The sequence below is a fragment of the Sceloporus undulatus genome, chromosome 3 (genome assembly GCF_019175285.1).
Source record: "Sceloporus undulatus isolate JIND9_A2432 ecotype Alabama chromosome 3, SceUnd_v1.1, whole genome shotgun sequence".
NCBI lineage: Eukaryota > Metazoa > Chordata > Lepidosauria > Squamata > Phrynosomatidae > Sceloporus > Sceloporus undulatus.
Window position 1 is genome coordinate 17,983,464 of NC_056524.1, and position 22,643 is coordinate 18,006,106.

At 45.2% G+C, this 22,643-nt stretch overlaps 1 protein-coding gene across 1 annotated transcript in view; it reads left to right on the forward strand.

Moving 5' to 3' along the window:
- LOC121927174 overlaps positions 1-10,266 on the forward strand; it is a 39,249-nt gene extending 28,983 nt beyond the window's left edge. The window contains exons 3-5 of the mRNA XM_042460788.1: positions 7,520-7,669; positions 8,270-8,389; positions 9,732-10,266. Coding sequence (XP_042316722.1) covers positions 7,520-7,669; positions 8,270-8,389; positions 9,732-9,901 — 440 coding nt within the window. The 3' untranslated portion in view covers positions 9,902-10,266. The remainder of the gene's footprint in view (positions 1-7,519; positions 7,670-8,269; positions 8,390-9,731) is intronic.
- Positions 10,267-22,643: the final 12,377 nt, after the last annotated feature.

The window sequence follows — 22,643 nt, forward strand, 5'->3', positions numbered from 1 at the left end:
TTCATACAATGAGAGTTAGTTACTGTATAAGAGATAGGATAGGAATGGAGGGACTTTGTGTGTTAGCCTAAGGAAGTGAAAGATAAAATAGAACTGATTTAGAGTGCAAATGGTATATATGTGATAAGTGATAAGTAATGGTATTATATATTTTTTTGTTTTGTTTTGTGTTTTTAATCAATAAAATTTAAAAATTAAAAAAAAATGAATCGAGGTAGCCAAGGTCAGGGGCTATACAGATCGGCACTTTGTGTGGCCTGTGGGCGGGGTGAGGGCTGAGCATCCACACACTCCAAACCCTAACAATGACACCTGGGTGCCATTTTGGCACACACACTTCTAGACTGCATGCACCATAATGACGCACCTCTAGTACTGCACCCAAAAGGCACAGCATTGAAGGGGCATCATCATGGTGCACCAGTGCGCTTTTTGCAGCTTCTTTTTGCTCCCTTCAGGGACCAGATTGGTGCTGCTGCGTGCAGTTGCCGTGGCACGGATCTGGGGCGAAAAGGGCAGCTGCATGCCACCCATCTGTATAGCCCTGTAGTCACAAAAGCAGCAGCAAAAGGATGAGGCTGCTGCTATTATTATTGCTATTATTGCTATTACTATTATCTTTATTTATACTTTGCCTTTTTTCACCAAGTTGGGATTCAGCTTATTGATTAGGAGTAGTAATTCATTACTTTTTAAATCTGCAAACTAGTAATTTGTATGGAGTTTTCTAAAGGGCTGTTTCACATGGAAAGTGGAAGACGCATAGCCAGGAATCCAAAGGGATTCCAGAATACTGGAGTCACTATGGGAACTGTGGCATCCCTTCTTTCATCAGTAGTCTTTGGGATAATTCCAGCAATCTAAAAGGAAGCCCCAGGGAACATGTAGTCCATGCCTTCCCTGGATTCCTTAGGGCTGAAGAGAATGGTTGGTTGTTTTAACTGCCTTGATTGCTCCACTGTTGTGGACCGCTGCATTTTGGTTATTTCTAACTGGCGTCCAGTTGTGTGGGTCAAGGACCTAAAACTCATTGGGCATCTCCGTTTGGGTGGCATCATGCTCTCTTGCCTGGCTACTTGTCTGGTGATGATAGCAATCTCAACAGAATATTGGGTCAAGAGATTTATCCGGGGGCTTTTTGTGTTCCGAGGACTTTGGAAGGACTGCCAGCTGGGAAAATGTGCCCCTCTGGTCTATATGCCATGTAAGAATCATAAATTCTCCAAACATACAAAGACAAAAGGCACTGTAAAATATCCAGATATTGTTTTTGTCATGAGAAGTTGTAGGGGTTACTCCACATAGATATAGCATTCAAAGGGGCAACTTAATAGTGCTCAGTTCTTGAGGAGGGACCTCTCCTGGGGTAAATACTGGAGGGGGAAAGTGGTTCTGCAATTTTTGAAGTTGTGCAACTTGAATAGGGAGGATGTGGAAGGACTGTATTGGCTATAGCCTGTGTGTCACCAACACATCAGTAGACTTCTGTGCAGACCACTGGATCTACTTTGCAATTATTTTAAACAATGTATTATATATACCGTATATACTTGGCTACAAATCGACCTCATGTATAAGTTGAGGACAAGTTTTGGATTTTGATATGACCCATGGATAAGTTGATGGAAAACCTAGGGTCATGTAGAAAAGGATGAAGCAAAGGAAAACAATGCCAAAGAACTTACAAAATTCCAGCAGACATAACTGTTTGTGCTCACTTTTAAGGCTGCATGGATGAGAGATTAGAGGAGGTTGGTGCTTCCAGGACAGATTATACTCTGGCCTTTAATCAGGAAACAGTTCCTTCTTTTAAATAAGAGTTAAGATACAGCCCTTACATTGACTCATGGCTAAGTCAGCTCAGTATTTTTGGGTTAATTTTTTAACCTAAATTTCTAGACTTATACATGAGTATATACAGGACCTCGAAGACATGATTATCCTGGTGCAGGTAGTGCTTCCATTGATGGAGATTGCAAGTATGGCATGCCATCATGTTCAGAGTTGCTGTGACCATGTCATCATCTAGTGGAGAGCCTTCTGTTGAAAAGGTCTGCGCTGAATTAGGCTGGTCCTTGGATGACGGGCACACAGTGAACCACTGGAGCCATACACAGTCTTAGCATCTGCCAGAACTCTGTTGATATAGTATTTGATAGCTTGGGATTATTTTAAAACCATGAAGAGATGGCAGTGTAGGAGTCTGTGGAGGATACCTACATGGGTGCTTGAAACCTAGGAGATTATCAGATGTGGAATATCCCACCCTTGTCCCGTTCTTATAGCATGATCACAAAAAGATTTTCATACGATGTTGTGCTTATCCCATCAATGTCATGTCATTAAACTGTGATTGACCGCAATTGTGCGAAAGACTTTCACATGACTTTGCATTTATCCTGTCATTGTCCCATCACTGAAGTGGAATTGTCCCATACTTGCCCTTCATTTTGTATTAACAGAAGAATATGTGAATGCAATTCCACTTCACTAACAGTTTAATGACAAGATCAGCATGAACTTATGAATGTCTTTCATGTGATCGCTGTCATGGACGGGATAAGGATGGGAATCACTCCTGTCCGCCATCTGATAATCTCCCTAGACTACTATTATAACTACAGGTGCTTCTTCAATGTGAAAATAATGCAGTTTGACACCACTTTAACTGCAACAACAACAACAACAACAACAACAATAATAATAGATTTTTTTCTAGCCTGCCCAATCACGAAAAATCCGGGCGGGTTACAACAATAAAATACAACAAATTACAATAGAGTTAAAAAATCAAACCCTAGACCTACCACACACCCCTCCATTTCCAGTACTAAAACAGAACTAAACAGTAATAATATTAAAACATTAAAACATTAAAAACATTGAACAAACAAAAAATAGGCAGAAATATTGGCGGGGGGAAATAGACAGATGAGGGGACAAATATCTCTATATCTGGGGAGGGTAACTAAGTTGGAAAGGCCTGCCGGAAGAGATCCGTCTTGAGTGCTTTCTTAAAAGCTACCAGAGTGGAAGTGTGACGAATCTCCTCCGGCAGGTCGTTCCGTAGTTTAGGAGCAGTAGTAGAGAAGGCCCTCTGGGAAACTGATGTTAGCCTAGATTTTTTTTGGCTGTAGTAGATTTCTTCCAGAGGACCTTAGTGTGCAGGATGGACAATAGGGAAGAAGGCGTTCCCTCAAGTACTCTGGGCCCAAGCCATGTAGGGCTTTAAAGGTAATCACCAACACCTTGTACTTTGCCCAGAAACTAATAGGCAGCCAGTGCAGGGACTTCAAGACCGGTGTTATATGGTCATTCCTAGAAGTTCCCATGATCAATCTGGCTGCCATATTTTGTACCAGCTGAAGTTTCCGAACTTGGCACAAGGGTAGCCCCAAGTAGAGCGCATTACAGAAGTCCAACCGAGAGGTTACCAGTGCATGTACTACTGCTTCCAGGTCCCTCGGCTCCAGGAAGAGGAGCAGTTGGCGTATCAGACGAAGGTGATAGCAGGCGCTCTTGACTGTCGCATCCACCTGAGCTGTCAGTTGGAGCGACGAGTCAAGAAGCACCTCCAAGCTGCAAACAGAATCCTTCAGGGGAAGTGTGACCCCATCCAGAACTGGCTGACACAACTCCATTCCTGGATTCAGGGTTCCTATAGCAAGTACCTCCATCTTACGTGGATTCAGCCTGAGTCGGTTTTCCCTCATCCAGTCCATTACCGCCCCAAGACAGGCATTCAGAGGAGAGATGCCATCCTTAGTCACTGCTTCAGTCCGAGACATAGAGAAGTATATTTGGGTGTCATCAGCGTACTGATAACACCCCACCCCATGTCTCCGGATGATCTCTCCCAGCGGCTTCATGTAAATGTTGAATAGCATTGGGGACAGAATCGCACCTTGAGGGACCCCCAATTTGAGCTCCCTCTTGGCCGAACAGCTGTCCCCAAGTGATACCATCTGGAACCTGCCCGAGAGGTAGGATCAGAACCACTGCAATGCAGTGCCTTCAATACCCAACTCTCTCAGGCGTTCCAGAAGGATACCATGGTCAATGGTATTGAAGGCCGCTGAGATGTTCAAGAGCACCAGCAGGGTCACACTTCCCCTGTTGATGCCCAGACGAAGATCATCGACTAAGGCGACCATGGCAGTCTCCACTCTGTATCCCGTCCTGAATCCGGTTTGAAATGGATCCAGAAAATCCGTTTCATCCAAGACTGCTTGTAGTTGATTGGCGACCGCTCTCTCAATCACCTTGCTCAAAAATGGTAGTAGTGAGACTGGTCTGTAGTTATTTCTATCCAGGGGGTCCAGGGAGGGCTTTTTTAAGAGTGGTCTAACTACTGCCTCCTTGAGACAGGGAGGCAGGGAGCCTTCCCTGAGGGATGCATTAATTATGTTTTTCAGCATCTCCATGATTTTTTCTCCCCCCTGGATAGCCAGCCAGGTTGGGCAAGGGTCGAGAGGACAAGTCGTCTTTTTCAAACTACAGAGAAGCTTGTCCACATCCTCAGTACTTACCGACTCAAATTGATCCAGTCTAACAGTAATGGCGGAGGCACTGGATGCCTCTCTAGTTGTCTCTGTCCTCAAATTGGCATCCAAATCAGCTCTTATCCGAGAGATTTTATCTGCAAAATGATCATTAAAAGCATCACAGCAGGCTTCAGAAGAATCTAATAATGGGTTCTGGGTAGGAGGTAGTTGGGTTAGGTTCCTCACTACCCTGAACAGTTCAGCTGGACGAGATTTTGCAGACGCGATAGATGCAGAATTGAAGGACTTCTTAGCTGCATCTATCGCCACTTGATAGGACCTAAGAAAGGTCGAATGAAGTGTCTTATCGGATATGAGTTGAGTTCTCTTCCATTGGCGCTCTAGCCGTTGTCCAGCCTGCTTCATTTGTCTAAGATCTTCTGTATACCATGGGTTACGATTTTGAGCAGGTTGGAAAGGATGCTTGGGAGCGATCATGTCAATCGCTCTGGTAAAGTTGTTATTCCACATATTAACCATCCTACAGAATCCTGGGATTTTTAGTTTTGTGAAGCATCAGCGTTCTTTGGCAGGGAATGTTAAAGACCATGTAAAACTAAAAATCACAGCATTCTATAGGATAGAATACAGCACTTACAGTGGTATCTAACTGCAATATTTCTACACTGTAGATCAGCAGCTCCCAACCTTTGTTGGGCCGCCACTCTCTCTGCGTCAGGAAGTCCCGCCCAGCGCCCCCCCGATTGGTTGGGAGGCCAGGAAGGGGCGGGACCTCCGGCCACCTACAAGCCCCAGTGGCCTTTGTGGCCAGAAGTCCCACCCATTCCCAGCCTCCCAACCAATCAGGGAGGCTGCCGGCCAGAAGAAGGGGCGGGACTTCCGGCCGCAAAGGCCACTGGAAGCTCTGCCACCTCCTTCTCCTCCAGCGCTGGCCAGGCCAACTCTGGCCTGCCGCCGACATCGACGGAGTCACATGGGGATTCTGCTGCCACCGTCACATGGGGCTTCCCCAGCTGCTGCAATAGCGGCGGCAGTGGCAGCCCCGCACAGTGGCAGTGGCGGCCACATGGAGGAGGAGGCGGAGGGGGGGAGGAGGAGGCAGTGGGGGTGCGGCAACCCTGCTCAATGGCGCTAGGGGCAGCAAGCAGGAGGAGGAGGAGGAGGAGGCAGCCCCAGCCCTGTGCGGTGGCGGTGGCAGCGGCCTCTGTGTGGAGGAGGGGAAGCGGTGGCAGCAGCTGTGTGGAGGAGGGGGCAGAGGGGCGAGTCCGAACCTGACAACCTCTGAGAAAGGGTTGATCGACCCCCGAAGGGGTCACGACCCCTAGGTTGGGAACTCCTAATGTAGATACACCCTACTGCTAATGTTATCATAGCAAGCATCACCTCCATCCTTATTATTTTATTATAGTCCAACTTTTCCCCAATACTAGGATTCAAGGAGTTTACAAGCATTAAATCTCAGACAGTTGCAAATGCTCAGTATTCATTTGGATCAGCAAAACAGCACACTACTAACAGACCCAGCACTTGGTTCTTGCAGCCAGAAAGACAGCAAGGAGGGAGCCATCCTGGCCTCCGGAGGGAGAGAGTTCTGGGAAGCTCTTTCCCCCTTTCCCCACCAAACAAAATGCAAAATGAGTGGGGCCAAGGAAGCCTCCCCCCAAAGATGATAGCGCCTGGATAGACTCATACTACAAGATACAGCCCTTCACATATATAAACAGAATAGCATGACAGAGAGATTTGCTAGCACTAACTCCCTATTGGCATGTGTACTCAACTGTTCTAATTTGGTAGGAACAATTGAGGTGAATCCTCTGTCCTCCCATGTTTTTCAACTGCTTTCAAAACGTCCCAGTTACTTTCGTCTCCTACTTTTGCCTTTTGTGTCCATCTTACTGCAGTTGCTTGGTATCTGCTAGGCTTTGGTTTCAGAAACCAAAATCTGTGGATCTTCAAGTCTCATTGACTACAATGGTGTCACTTCTATAAAATCGAGTTTTGCTTATTGGCATTTATTTTAATATTTTCAAGCCATGAATGGTTGAATTCATGGATTTTTAAAAAAATAGTGGATACTGAGGCAGTGTATATATTTCTCAGAAATCATACACATATGATTCAAAAGCAAAGAACATTGATGAGTATAGGTGGAAAGCTTGTTAGAATTGTTCTTAAAATCCTGTATCTGCCTTCACAGTAAACTGCCCTTTGTCTGTCTTTGAGATATGGCTCTTCCACAAGTAATTCTATAGTTTTGCTTGGTTCATCTGCCAGCCAGTGTCTAAGATTTCAAGAAAAAAGAACATCTTTTCAAAGGGAACCTTTGCTAGCAGCTCAGTTATATTGGGTATTGGTTTTTAAGCACTCCAGTTCTAAGGAATCCTCTTCACAATGCATGTTTTTACTAAAGGATCCCTTTGTCCCATCCAAGAAAACCTTTTAGACTATATGCTTGCTTAGACAGAGGCTTAATCCAACATCAGGCTCAGCTAGAGTAGACCTCACTGAACCCATTCCTTCCAACTATCCTGAATTGGCAGGGACAATCCCGATTATTATTTTGTTGTCCCACTTTTTCAGCTGCTTTCAAAGTGCCCCAGGTTCTCTGTCCTCCTCCCACCTTCCCCCTTTGACCTCAGCTTATGATTCTCAACTATTTTAAAACAATTTAACCAATTTAAAGCCAACTTTAAACAGGCCCTCTGTATGTACGGATGTTTTATCCAAGGATTCAATGCCCCCAGTTTGGAAATATTTTTAAAAAATATAAATTACAAAAGACAAACCTTGATTTTGCCATTTTAAATAAGGGGCACCATTTTTATTAGGCCATTACATTTACTGGGAGTTGAGCATCCACTGATTTTGGTATCAATGTAGTCACGTGGAATTTTGCTATGGTCAGCAAATAGCCCAAGGGCCACAGATTGCCCACATTGGAACAGAGAGATAGAACAATGAAGTTCACAAGTTTCCTCTTTCTTTTTTCCTCCTCTCCCCCCCCCTTCTAGCCTATATTGTCTTCTCTATAGTTTTCATGTTGATCTCTGCTGTGGCTTGCTATGGGTCTGTGATCTTTGGAACCCTGTGCCTCACAACCTTGCCACCATCAAAGAAAATAACATGGCCCACCCTTACCATCACCCTATGTTTTATGTCTGGTAAGTGGAATCATCTTCCAAGCCCAGCTCACCCTTTTTCCTCAAAGCTCTTTGTAGGAAATTGCCTGCTTAGCTTTAGGTCAGCCTAAATGAAAGGTTTTTAAAATAAAAGTGAAACAGATTTTTAGAAATTCAGCTTCTAAGGTCTCAACTGCTCTGCTTTGTGAATAATTGTATTCGTTTATTGAATAGCATCTCAGTGGCCTAAAATACCCCATTTCAGTCTGGGTATCTGGGATAATCTGGGTTTGGGGAAGTCTTTAGAGTCCCATCCTGGGAAAATCCTTACTCAAGGAAGTTGTACCTTAGCTCCAAGTCCTGTACCAGTATATAATTTTCATGGGCAGCTGTCAGGCTCCAATTGCCCTACAAGATTTTGTTATGAGTCTCACTTGTAGGTAAATAAAAAAGAACATCTGGGTCCATAACCTTCAATGTCCATCAATGAGCCAGAATTTGGAAATGTTACTTTTTGGGACTACAGCAACCTCAATCCTCCATCCAGCATGACCAGTGGCCATGTTAGGTGATGGGTACTAATGAGCCTAATCTCTTGATCTTCTAAATGACCATACTCTCTCATTGGCTCTTGTCCCTCAGGTTTCACCGGAGGGATAGGCCTGTTCAATTTCATGAGGTCAGCAACTGAGGAGCCCAATACATTCCTTTCGTGGTCTTTGGCACCAGGGTGGTCCTCTGTCATTGTGGTTTCCATGGCAGGTATGAGATGCAATGCTCAAAGGGCTGGGAACTAGGGAAAGAGGACAGAACAAAGATGAGGTGACCTTCTTGAACCCAGCCAAGAAGGTTTAAGGGCAGGGCTTAGTTACACTGGTTCAAAGTGGGCAACTGGGGCTCTCCAGGTGCATGTGCCTTATAGTCCCTGTCAAGTCTAGCCAGCATTGCAGTGATGAAAGATAACAGGAGCTGGAACTCCAAAATATCTGGGATATTTGCCCATCCCATAGTTGCCCATCCCTAAATTAAATAAATAGAATAGGACAGTGAAACTGAATGCCTCTGAGTGGCATCCTGATAAAGAGCTAAGCCACCATTCTGAAAGTCCTGCAGCAGTATAACACATCATTGTATGTGTTTGTGTGCAAATTCTTGCATTATCTGCTGCATGACCACTAAGGCAGATGGGCACCAGACAAGACCTTCTCAGTGGTGGCTTCTTGCCCAGAGCTCAAAAAAGTTACATTTTTATGGAGCCATGGAAACCCACTGGGTGATCTTAGGTAAGTCATACTCCCTTGGCTTAAGAGGAAAACATTGGTACACCTCCTCTGAGTAAATCTAGACAAAAAATCACAGTTGACTTGAATGCAACTTCTGCTTTGCTAAGCAGTAACTTTCTAGTTCACAACCTTGTGTATAAAGATGAGATGACAAGTTGATCATTGGCAAATAAAGGTAGGAGGAAGGCTGTTGCATAAAACCAAGGAAACTAGATAACCATATAAATGTATATTGGAATGTTTTGTGTTCACAAGGTTTTGAATTTGAATTGACAGTCTCATGCACAAACTGGTTTAGCTAGGCCTGTCTTTGGATTCTCCACTCGAAACACGCATCTGACAAAGTAAGCTCAAGTCTACGAAAGCTTATGCTATTAGTTTCTATCTTTCATTTAGTCTCAAAGGTGCTACAAGATCCCTTTGCTTGCTGATTTTTCAGACTAACACGGCTATGTCTTTGAATTCTACATAATGATGATAGAGTCTGTGGCCTACATTTTGACTCAGAATTCATTCTGTTGTCAGTTAGGATGGTCTAGATTTTCTAGAAGGATATCAATGCAGGCAAAGGCCACATCCCTTCTTGGCCATCTGGGAATTGTGGACAAAGGGCAATAAAAGACAGGTAATGAAATTCCATCCCATTAGCAACAGAAAGTTAACTTCCCTTAAGACCTAGGCTGCCCTTGTCCTGCGCGGTGCTAACTACACCTTTTTTTAGGCACAGAACATTGAGTTTTTCATTTTGGTTGGCCAATAGATGTATAGCTCTTTTGTCTGTTCTCAGCATGCAACTGAAATGAACTTCTTTTGCCTTGAAGGAGTTTGCCACTTTGTGGCAAAGAATTGGGAAGAGGAAGAATTAGCTGAAACGCTTTTCGCAACTTCAATTGGCTTTACATTGCAAGAAGACTGCATGGCTAGGAGTGCCTCTGAATACGCCCAGTATAAGATGAGAAACAGAAGACCAGAATCTGACACACCTGTGTGACTTGACACAGGAATAAATCTATGTGCCAGAGGTGGCAAAAGTGGCTGAATGAGCCAAAGCTCGCGCAGACCCAACAGGATCTGGCCTTTGGGAATTAGGAGAAAACACACCAACAAGGAGACCTCTGGTACAGTGTTTTGCTTCTGAGTGTCACAGACTTTTACACATCACCCCATGCTCGGAGATATACTTACATCCCCGAATGGGGTGACACATTTAGCTTGCCCCAGGCTGATTGGTGACAGGAGGTCAACAGCGATGCAATTCTGGAAAGAGCAGCAAGACATGTTCCTGCAGACTGAGACAATGCATAATGTGTCTGAACTTTCCTCAATGTTTTAAATGATGCTTTTCTACTCTTTGTTCCTTCACCCCTTAAATAAACCGTTTCATTGTGCTTATTATGTGCTGCTTTGTTCTTACGGATTTACCTGCCGTTGTCTCTGATGCAGCTTTTCCAAACCTGGCATTCTTCAGACATTTTGGGCTATAATGCTCATCATCCCTAGCCAGCATGACTAATAATTAGGTGTAGAGAGATTTTGCAGCACCTTTGAGACTAACTGAAAGAAAGAAGTAGACAGCATGAGCTTCCCTAGACTTAAGTCTACAAAAGCTCATGCTGCCAACTTCTTTTTTTCAGTTAGTCTCAAAGGTGCTAGAAGATCTTTCTACAAACAATTGTTCAAGGCTGACTTGTATCCGCAACTTTACGGTTTGGCTTCTGTCCTCTTAAAATAACAGCCAACTTTCTCTGAGTCATAAGTGGGGACTCAGATTACAAAGAGATATGCTATGTGAACACATTCAGCCCAAACATGGAGTGTCAAAGAATGGCTCTCAAGTAGCTGTAGTTGGGCCAAGATTGTCTCTTTCAATACAACCAAAGCCTGAAAAGCAGTACTGGATGATTCTGGGAGTTGTAGTCCAAAACATAACTTTCCCAAGCTCTGACTCTGACATTTGCATGCAAAACTAGAGAAAACAAAGGAGGAGGATAGGGCTTATAGATGACTCTGAAACCATACCTGTGTGCACTGGAGCAATGAGGTGGCACACTTGGAGCTTATTAGTGCTTGAAGCACTTGCTGGAGGCTCTTGCGCAGCTCTAAGCTGAGGACCTCTCGCCACTTGGCCTTGTCACTACCACAGCAGGGCCGGCATTCGTATACAACATTCTCAAGCAAGTTGGACAAGATCTCATAGCCCTCATCTAAAGGAGAGAGGGGAAGCAGCACATCAAACATGTTCAGTCTTAGACATAAAACTAACAAAAGCCCCATACAGACAGGCCAAAAGAAAGCTGCTTCATGTCATTTTGGAGGTATGCTGTTTAAATTATGCATGTGTTCTAAGAGTCTGGAAGCTGCACTCCAGTCCTTAGGACTGGATCATGGCTTTGGTGTGGCTTCCGGACTCTTAGGACACATGCATAATTTAAACAGCATACCTCCAAAGTGACCTAAAGCAGCTTTATTTTGGCCTGTCTGTATGGGGCCAAACTCTCTACAGTGAGTTTTTCAGTGAGTCTCAAAGGTGCTACCAGATCTCTCTACACGTTTTTAGCTTTTCTTTAGTCATTTCCTACATTTCTCTTTTTTTTATTCAACATATAAAAATATCAACATACAATATCGACATACAAACCTATGACTTCTCAAGCTGTACAGGTGAGATTTTCAAGTATATCTTTGTATTTAATTAACTCTTAAGAAAAATATTTAATTAAATAACAAAAGAAGAATACAACCCTTAATCATTTAACACGTCCTGTGTTTCTCATAATACTCCTAGCTATGTCAAATCTTCAAACCATGATTCAGACTTTAACTTGAGTGAACACTCCTTTTATTTTCTCCCAATGAATACAAAGACCTTTGTGAGTTTAGTTTACGTTTGTAAGCATTCCCTGTGCTAATCCTGATTGAATTTTAACATTTACATCGTATCTCAATGTTTAGTTATCTACTCCTGATGGCTCTGTTCTAGAACCCAAAGATGGGCATGCTTCCTGTTCAATGAGCTGGCGGAATATATTTTTATCCTGTCAGATGACACCTGGCTGAATAAATGTCTGAAAGCACTGCATGAAATGGAACTTCTTGCAAACTAAATGCTAGGATAAGTGAGAAAGCGCTACACAGATATGTTTGCCAGTTCAGGATTGTTCTAAGCCCTGAAATTTCCGGGCCATAATGTGAGATTTGCAGACAATTCCCAGGTGATGTCATTAAATGCTATGCATTACATGCTCAATTTCATTATATGAGGGGTGGTTTGCTCTTTGGTCAGCTCTTATAAAGTTTGGATGAAAACCTGAACCAGTTTTATCTCCCCATTGTCACTGGCCCATCCCCCCACCTGCCCATCCACCCATGGCTGTAAAGAATGCCCATCTCAGAGGAATCTTCTCACCTGGGGCCCCACCTCACAATGGTTGAGACCTCCCTTTATGACCTCCTCCTCTTAGCTTATAAAGGATGGGGAAGCTAAAGTGAGTTATCCTAGGCCCATGGGAGGGAAGCCTGGACTGGACTGACCCCACAAGGGGGTCCCAGGGACTATTGGTCTCAGGCTGGGCACCAAACCTCCCCTTCCAGCATGTCTAGGGCTCTACCATCTCTCACTATGGCCGGGACATCATGGAGACACAGACCAGCAGCTGTGACAGATCATGGCTGAGCCTGATTCTAGCTGGTGAGAGGCTGGGGATGATGTGGGGACGGGGTGCAGTGTTGAATGTGTGGGTGTGGGACAGCAAAGAGAGAGGGAGACTCAGGGGTAAAATGTATAGATACAGTTGGCCCTCCATATCCAATTATTTTTTAAATCTCATCAACCATCCACAGACTGAAAAATATTCTAAAATATATATATAAATTTCAAAAAGCAGACCTTGCTTTTGCCATTTTATATAAGGGATGGCATTTCACTATGCCATTGTATTTAATGGGTTTTGAGCACCCACAGATTTTGATATCCAGGGGGGGGGGGGGGGGGGCTGGAACCAAACTCAAGCAAATAACAAGGGCCCAGTGTACACACATACACACACACACACACACACACACACACACACGGGCATAGTAAAAATAAAAATAATAAAGCACACATTCCAATAAGAAGATTCCCTGCTTACACTTTAAAAACCTGTTGAAACAAGAAGGTTTGTGACTGATGACAAAAGGAAAACAGGGATAGGGTCAGCCTAGCCTCTTGTGTCAGGGAGTTCCAGCGGGTGGGAGAATGCACCAAGAAGACACTGTCTTCACCAAATGAGTCTGTGGTGGGCCAAGATAAATGTTCCTTTCACAACCTTCCCATTCCTCTGGGTATGTGAATTGGGAGGTCTCTTCTGCCTATAGAAATAAGACGGGTAGTTTCTCTGGCTTTTCTCAGAAACTGAATTTTGGCTTCTTTCCCCCCTCACCAGCCCACATCTTGAATTCTTCTTTCTTCTTGCCTCACTCTCAAACCACTAAAAACATCGCCATCAACATCACGATGGTCCCAGAATATCCTCTGGTTTGAGAGATGGTCACTATGACCCCAGAGAAATCCAAGAACAATTTGACCTCCTGCTTGTGGTTCAAGAGCAGCGATGAGGTTTACATGGAAATCTTCCTCTATGAATTTAAACCAGATTGAAAGTCCACAGGAAAAATGGCTACAATGGAAGGCAGATCCCAGGAGACAACTGCATCTTGCAAATTGAGAACATCTCCAAAGAGGACATGGCCCTCTACGGATTGGTGAAGAAAATGGCCAAGGCTTAGAAGTCAGAGAGACATTCTTGCAGGTTATGGATAGCAGCCCAGGAGGTAATAGGTTTAAGTGTCAGAACCTGGTCCACCAGAGCTCCGTCCAAAAAGTCAAGTTGTAGAACCGGGTCTAAACTAGAAACATTATTGAAGAAAACAATGGTATAATGCACAGTACAAGACGTTATACAGTAGTCAGATCTAACTTATAATAACAATTTGGCCATTTTATAATTATAACGGAAAACCCTCCCCACAGCAAAACCCATTGGTTAACAAATTCTTTCCTTTCCTTCCCATTTAGAATCATGCAATCATAAAATCCTATGGTTGGAAGGACCCCAGGGGCCATCTATTCCATCACCATTCTGCCATGCCCAACTTCCCATTGCCCGAATTTGTGTGTAGTGAGTTATCACGCAATAACGTTAAACCCCATGATTGTGTTCAGATTGACATCGGATTATGCTTCCAATTCCCCTTGTCTGATAAACTCCAATATCTTCCACTGTTTTCTGAGGGTTTTCCTAGAGCGGCTCCTTTTTGAGTGTGCATTTGTCCAGCCACGTGTGGATGCTGCTGCACAGTTGCGCAACAAAGAGGGGTGGCATTTCACCATCTGTATGTACCATTTTCTATCCCTAACAGTCGGCAGGCACTCCACAGGTTCTCAACTCAAGCTGCCCTCCCCAAGTTGTTGACGAGTTTTAAACAGTGTGAGGCTATTTTCCTTCTTCTGCAAACCTCAGGATTGCCAAAGTGGTGCTGTCTGGACTCCGTAATAACCAGCACGTACATAGGGAAGGGCCTGAACTACAACTTTCAGAATGCCAAGTGTTATGGCTCAAGAATCTGGGTGCTGTAATTTAAGGAGGAAAATTTTCCAAGCTCTGCAAATCACGAGCAGCTGAAGCAGTGACCATGGCTTATAGACAGTGAATCCCCCAAGCCTGTTTTAGGAAACACAGAGCCTCAACAACCATAGAATGACCTTTCAAAAATTCAGGTTTTGCACCTCGAATGGGGAGAAACCCACTCCTCTCAGAGATCACAAGAGCGCCATCATTATCCTAAATTATGGAGACGGCACTCCTAGAGTTATCACCTGTGTCCAAAACCTGGACAAACAGGAGAAATGTAGGCATTCCTTCTCACTGAGAGTGTCCCAGAAATGTGGGGCATCCCAAGACCTGAAGACACACCAAAGACCAGCCTGCCTTGCCTGGCCCCATCCTACAGGATCTTGGGACTTGTAGTTTGACAGAGAAGGCCAAAAGGACCTCGTCAAACTACAAATCCTGGGATTTTGTTGGATGGAGCCACAGCAATTGCATTGGCATGAAACTGCACCGTTTCTACAGGGTAGAAATGTGTGTGTGTGTGTATAATTATTCCACACAATTGGGTAGTCATTTTATTTTATTTTCTATTTATTTATTTATTTCCAGGATTTCTATCCTGCCTTTCTCCCACAATGGGATTCAAGGCGGGTTACAATATATTTAAGAAGACAAAGCTAAAACACTGATTCCAAAAGTTTTTTTAAAAAATGATTGCAATACTACTAGCATTAAGACACAAATAAAAACAGCATCGTTTAAAAACAGCATCCCTTTTATAAAATGGGAAAGAGCAAGGTTTGCTCCCCCCATTTATACACACACACACACACACACCCCATCATGGCAGAGGAGCAGTGCCAGAACAAGAATTTTCCTTCCAAAAGGTTCCATTTCTTGCTCTGGATGTTTGTTTACATTGTTGTCCCGGAGACCCCAGATGGTTCTGAACCCAACCAACAGTTGGTTTCTGGCCTGGCTTCTGGGCTTGGGTCAAAGATTGGAGATTAGGCGATTCGGAAGGGGTCCTTCTCACCTTGGCTTCTTGCTGACACCATGCCCAGAAGTACTAGGGGTCTTTGCAAAGTGAGTGGGCCCGAGGAGGAGGAGGAGGAGGAGGGGAGGTCAAGCGTGGGGAAGGGGGTTGTGTCACTGACCATCCCAAGTTCTTTGGGTCTCATTTTTCTCTCGCCTTGGGAGTGGTTCAGAAAGTGGGGCCACAGGCGCTCCAAAGGCCATGAGACCTTTGGGTCTTCTCCGATGTAAGTGCTTAGTTCTTTCTTTCTTTCTTTCTTTCTTTCTTTCTTTCTTTCTTTCTTTCTCAAGGACCCACTGGGATGAACATCCATGGATTTTGGGGTGTGTGTTTGTATGTGTGTGCCCTGGAACCAGACCCGCTTGAATCCATGGATTACAGATTGAGTGCTGACTGTTCAATTATTTCCGATGCTATTCAGACACTGAATGGATACAGACAAGTACTTAGTAAAAATAAATTAACAATTTATTGAGGGAAATCACGCATATATAACATACACTCATACACACACTTGAGCTAAGGAATATAGTTCGGCAGTAGAGATAAGATTCCAGAGGCAGATTTAAAGACTATATTACCTGTCCAGAGTTCAGAGCTCCTGCATCCCCATCTCTGCCACACTGCCATCCATCCCATCATCCCCTGACTGCTCCTGCATCCCCTTCTCACCCCCTCTGCCAACCTGCCACCCATCCCATCATCCCTGCCTGCTCCTGCATCCTGATCATGGCCCCAGTGAGCCCCTGCAACCTATCCCATCATCCTCTGCCTCTTCCATCACCCGAACTAATGCCAAGTGACCCCATGTGACCTGTCCCATCATCACCTGCATGTTTCTGTATCCCCATCTCATCCTCTCTGCCACCCTGCCACCCATCCCATCATCCCCTGACTACTTCTGCATCCCCATCTCCTCTTCTTAGCCAACCTGCCACCCATCCCATCATCCCCTGACTGCTCATTCATCCTCATCTCGTCCTCTTTGCCAACCTGACACCTATACCATCATCCTCTCACTGTTCCTGCATCCCGATGAAGAATGACAGCTAAGGAGGGGGCAGGGAAGGAGGACAGTGTCCAGAGCCCCATTGAGCATACGCAAGATGCCGATTCGAATCGTTGAACCCTCAAAGTATGTTCTGGTGTGGTAATACAATGTGCACTCACTCCTCTTTGCTTGAATCCGCATCATGTGACTGGCTTGGAATCAAACTGACTCCGCTTCCCCCTCAATTCGGAAGGGCAATGGAAAGGCAAACATCATGTTTTAACGTGAATTCGCATTGCCAGACAGGAGTGACTCCGGATCTGGTGTGAAAAAACATCACTTTTCGCTTTGCTAGAACAGGAGTGACTGCGGATCTGAGCTGCAAACCCCCACGTGTGGTAAGGGCCTGGCTCTCAATGAAAGCTAGTCCTTGGCTGGCAGGTCCTTGTCATTTCAGTTGATCAATTTTCGGTGGGTGGGACAAAAAGTTGGATTTCTGCCACAGGTTCAGATGTACTGCCTTCACTCCCTCCTCCTGGACTCTAGCAGCTATGGAGGAAGGTAGAAGGGGATTTAGACCATAAAAATAGAATGGGGAAAACGAGTAGCCTCCTCTCCTATGCAATTGTTCCATTTGGTATCAGAGCCTAAAGTCACAGCTCCAAGAAAAAAATATGAGGAAATTGGCTTACAAATCTGCTATGTCACTTTTGGTGTCTAAGACCAGATGCCAACTCTGGTGTATTTTGAGATAATTTGTGAAACTGGAATAAAAATGAGTCGCCCAGGCTTCTTGTCCTGGGTGACTTCAACATCTCCCTCACGGCCAGCCATGTTCCATCCGGTGCGGCTCGGGAATTCATGGAGACCATGGCGGCCATGGGCCTGTCCCAGCTGATACAGGGTCCTACGCATTGTGCGGGTAATACTCTTGATCTGGTCTTCTGTTCGGATGCGGAGAATCCGTGGGCGGAAATAGTTAATGTTTCCCCCCTGTCATGGACGGATCATTTCCTGGTAGAGGTGAAAATCAAGGCCTCTACCCAGATCCCCCCCGGGGGTGGCGGACCTGTTAGGATGGTCCACCCTCGAAGGCTGATGGAACCTGAGAGGTTCCAAGAAGCCTTAGAGGGGCTCGCGGTTGGAAATGACGGCGACTCTGTTGATGCCCTCACCGGTATTTGGAATACCGGTCTTTCTAGGGCTATACACAGTATCGCTCCCAAGCGCCCTCTCAGGCCTGCTTCCAAACGTAAGCCCTGGTACACAGAAGATCTCCGGGCGAGGAAGCGGGTTCTGCGACGGCTAGAGTACCGTTGGCGGAAACACCTTTGCTTAGACGACAAGGCTCTCCTAGACCAACTGTTAGAGGACTACGGAGAGGCAATACGAGCAACAAAGAATTCGTTCTATGGTGCTCGTATTGCGTCCGCTGAGTCGCGTCCGGCAGAGTTGTTCAGGGTGGTCAGGGAGCTAACTCAGCTCCCTCCCGCCCTGAACCAGATCCTTGAACCTTCTAAGGCCTGCTGCGACTTGTTTAACGACTTTTTTGCGGATAAAACCTCTCGTATAAGCGAAGGTCTGAACGCTGACATTATAGCAGATCCTAGGGTAGAAGCGTCCAGAGCCTCCGTGGACTATGTTAAACTGGATCAGTTTGAGTTGGTGAGTACCGAGGATGTGGACAAGATCCTCGGAAGTGTTCGGAAAACAACCTGCTCTCTTGATCCCTGTCCCTCATGGTTAGCGGCCCAGGGGGGACCGGTGGTAACATCATTGTTACACCGGATAATTAATACATCTCTGAGGGATGGGCTATTTCCATCGGATCTTAAATTGGCCATTGTAAAACCGATCCTAAAAAAGCCCTCCCTCGACCCCCTGGTACATAATAATTATCGGCCTGTTTCGCTGCTACCATTTTTGGGAAAGGTGATCGAGAGGGCGGTTGCGATCCAGCTTCAGGCGGTCTTGGATGAAACGGATTATCTGGACCCATTTCAAACTGGCTTCCGGGCGGGTTACGGGGTTGAGACGGCCATGGTCGCCTTGGTCGATGATCTCCGTCTGAGCATCGACAGGGGAAGCGTGTCCCTGCTGGTGCTCTTGGACATCTCATCGGCTTTCGATACCATAGACCATGGTATCCTTCTGGGACGCCTGGCAGAGGTGGGAATCGGGGGCACTGCCCTCCAGTGGTTCCGCTCCTACCTCTCCGGGAGGTCCCAGATGGTGCAGCTGGGAGATGTGTGCTCTGATGAGAGGCCCCTAAAAACTGGGGTCCCTCAAGGAGCCATTCTGTCTCCCATGCTATTTAACATTTACATGAAACCGCTGGGAGAGATCATCCGGAGACATGGGGCGCGGGGTTATCAGTACGCTGATGACACCCAAATCATTTTCTCTATGTCTCCGACTGATGCAGTGACTGGGGATGGCGTCTCTCCTCTTGTGGCCTGTCTAGAGTCAGTAATGGGCTGGATGAGGGAAAACCGACTCAAATTGAATCCAGAGAAAACGGACGTACTAGTGATAGGTTCTCCTGGTCCAGGAATGGCGGTGGTTCCACCTGTCCTGAACGGGGCCACGCTCCCTGTGAAGGACTCCGTGTGTAGTCTAGGGGTGCTTCTTGACTCGTCGCTTCACCTGACTGCTCAGGTGAATGCGGCGGTCAAGAGCACCTGTTATCAGCTTCGGCTGATTCGCCAGCTGCGCCCATACCTGGCCCAGAGGGACCTAGAAACTGTTGTACATGCTCTGGTAACTTCGAGACTGGATTTCTGCAATGTGCTCTACATGGGGCAATCCTTATACCAAACTCGGAAGCTACAATTGGTGCAGAACATGGCAGCCCGGCTGGTTACTGGTGCTCCCAGAACCAGCCATATAACACCGGTTTTAAAAGATCTCCATTGGCTGCCCATTCGCTTCCGAGCTCAATATAAGGTGTTGGTAATTACCTATAAAGCCCTAAATGGCTTGGGCCCAGGATACCTAAAGGACCGCCTCTCCCCGTACATTCCGCCTCGCACCCTCAGAACATCTGGGCAGTAGCTACTGAAGGTGCCTGGGGCTAGGTTAGTCTCCACTACTCGGAAGACGTTTTCCATAGCTGCCCCAGCCCTTTGGAATGCGCTGCCCACAGAGCTCCGCTCGTCTACGACCCTGGCCCAATTTAGGAAGGATCTTAAAACCTTCCTATTCCAACAGGCATTCCCCGAATAAATATCCTGTGGGCCTCCCTCCTCTTCCGTGGCCAAGAGGTTGGGCTATGGGGGCTTTTTGCTGTTGGGTTGATTTATTGTGTATTTTAATTTGTGTATTGTGTATTTTAATCTGATTGTATTTTAACCTGCTGTGAGCCGCCCTGATCGTAGGAAGGGCGGCATACAAATAAAATTTTATTATTATTATTATTATTATTATTATTAAAATATTACTAGGGCTTTCTTTGGAGCTTGGATGCCAGCTGCTGAAGAAGCAAGTTATGCTTCGGTTCAAAATAGAAAAGCTAACCTGAAAAACAGGTTGCTTTTTTGGCAATGCAAAGAAGTTCTGGAGAAGCTGCAAATGCAAAGCAACCTTTGGCTGTGTGCTTTTCCCTCTCAAGAGACATTACATGTCACTAGGGCCATATTCAGCTGCACTAGATATCAGCCACAAATATTTCTAACCTGGAAGCCTTTCAAGTATCCAGTCATTCTCCTTATACACCAGTACTGTAAAATGTGAATGTATGATGAGATGCAAAGAATGAGTGAACCAGAAAAGGGCAAAAGAGCCCACTGCTCTGGAGTATACATGTCAATTTATGAGATGCGGGGATGGCTCATATATGTCCAGTATACATCCTTTTATACTCAAGTGATAAGCAGAGAAATATGTTAGTCATTAAGATATTTTGCTTAATTCAATTAATGTCTATAGCAGGATGCCAGTAGGTGGATGGTGATAGTGTGAGGTAGAGTAGTAGGTGGACAACATCAGTGGAGGGAGAGGTGGTGGGATGTTTGCTTATTCTACATGCTTCCCCACCTTTCACTCAGCATGCCTCATGTTCAGGCCAGGCCAAGCACATGAGGACATCAGACCCCAAATAGATGATACTCAGCACATCATTAGAAACAACTCCCTCAGGAGGTAAAAGACATCTGTTTATCCTAGCACTGGATTTGCCTCAGTCTGCATGTTGCAGAATTATTAGAGCCCTGTGTTTGCCCCACTCTTTGTATTGCAAATTAGCTTGCTTTTTTTTTTAGTGAGAGGTAAAGCTGGGTTACAGCATTCTGGGGGTGCTCCTAGATTCATTGCTTCACATGACAAATCAGGTGAATGTGATGGTCAGGAGTGCCTGTTATCAGCTTCAGCTGATATGCCAGCCGCACCCTTTCCTGGAAGTCAAGGACCTTGAGACCTTAGTACATGCGCTGGTAACCACACGTCTTGATTTCTGTAATGCACTCTACATGGGGCTACCCTCGTGTTTGGCCCGGAAACTTCAATTAGTTCAGAACATGGCAGCCAGATTGGTCTCTGGTACATCCAGAAGAGACCATATAACACCAATCTTAAGATCATTTCACTGGCTGTCCATCAGTTTCTGGCCCAGTACAAGGTGTTGGTAATCACCTTTAAAGCCCTAAATGGCTTGGGTCCAACCTATCTTCGGGACCTCCTCCTTCCATATAATCCTCCCTGCACACTTAGATCCTCAGGGAAAAATTTGTTACAGCCTTGCAAAACAAGGCTGTCAATGACCTCCCAGAGGACCTTCTCAGCTGTTGCTCCCAGATTGTGGAATGGTCTGCCGGATGAGATCCGTCATATTACCACTCTAAACAGCTTTATAAGAGCTATAAAGACGGATCACTTCCAGCAGGCCTTTCCTGAATAGTTCTCCAGACATCGGAAGGAAAATCTATCTGCTGACCTCCGACTTCACCAGTTATTATATTGTTTTTAAGTATGTTTTTATGTTTTTAATTCCACACTGTTTAATTGTATTTTAAGGAGTGGGTGGGTTGAGGGTTTGGACTGTATATTTTAACTTTGTAAGCTGCCCCATTTGCTTTTTGTAGAGAGGCGGGATATAAATAATAATTATTATTATTATTATTATTATTTCCTTTGCAGATAGCAACTGTGCCAAAATGGCATGAAATAAGCATTTCCCTTAAGGTGTGATTTGACCCTCAGAAGCCATGGGAGAAGACATGAGGGTTCTCCACGTTGCTGTCTGGAACCTTATCTGAGATGGGCTTAGGGTAGTGGCAAGTAAGGCTGCCCCTTAATTATAAAGGATAGAAAGGAAAGATGCATATTGAACAAGGTGGGCGTATGAATAAAATTACTTACTACTTTGTAATTCTCCCTCTTTCCTAAGGTTGGAGAGCACCAGATCTCTTTCTGTCCTTACTTGAATCTTCTTGCTGAAAGACTGCTTTCGAAAGATGCTGTCTCTGAGAACAAAATAGAGTTGTTGCTTGACGTTTGATCAGAGGAGTGGACTTCTGGTCAGCCCAAAGCTGGTGGTTTCAAACGATGAGACAGGAAGAGCCATCAAAACTGAGCTTCTCTCTCTAGGGTCTTTGTCAACGGTTCTGTTTCATCTACCTTAACTCACTTTGTGAATCGGTCCCTGCTCACTATTTCCTGTCACTTCACACTCCCCCAGTTGTTCTGCAGCGCTTTTAACACTCACTTCTCCACCACACCAACTGCATGTGTGTGGCTTCTGTGGGGATGAGCTATTTTCTAACTCCTTTCCACTAAAGACATCTTGCTTCCACAATGAAGGTGTGATCATTTCCCCTCTAAACTGACCTTGCTCTTTTGCTTTTAACTGCAGGCTGATATACCACTGAGCTTGTCAGAGCTTGCAAAAAGTCTTTTAAGAGCTTGTTCCCACTAGGGGAAACCCCGCGTTCTGAATCGATTTCATTAGGCAGCGTGCCCATTAGGATTCGGTTTAAATCTAGAACAGTTCTAGACCAACCCGGAATCGTTCCCACAAGAACTCGAATCCAGAAGCGGGTTAAAATTTAAATCCGTGTTTTCCTCATTTAACGCGTGTTAAAAAAAACACTAGGGTCCTACCTAGTGTTTTTCCCTTGAT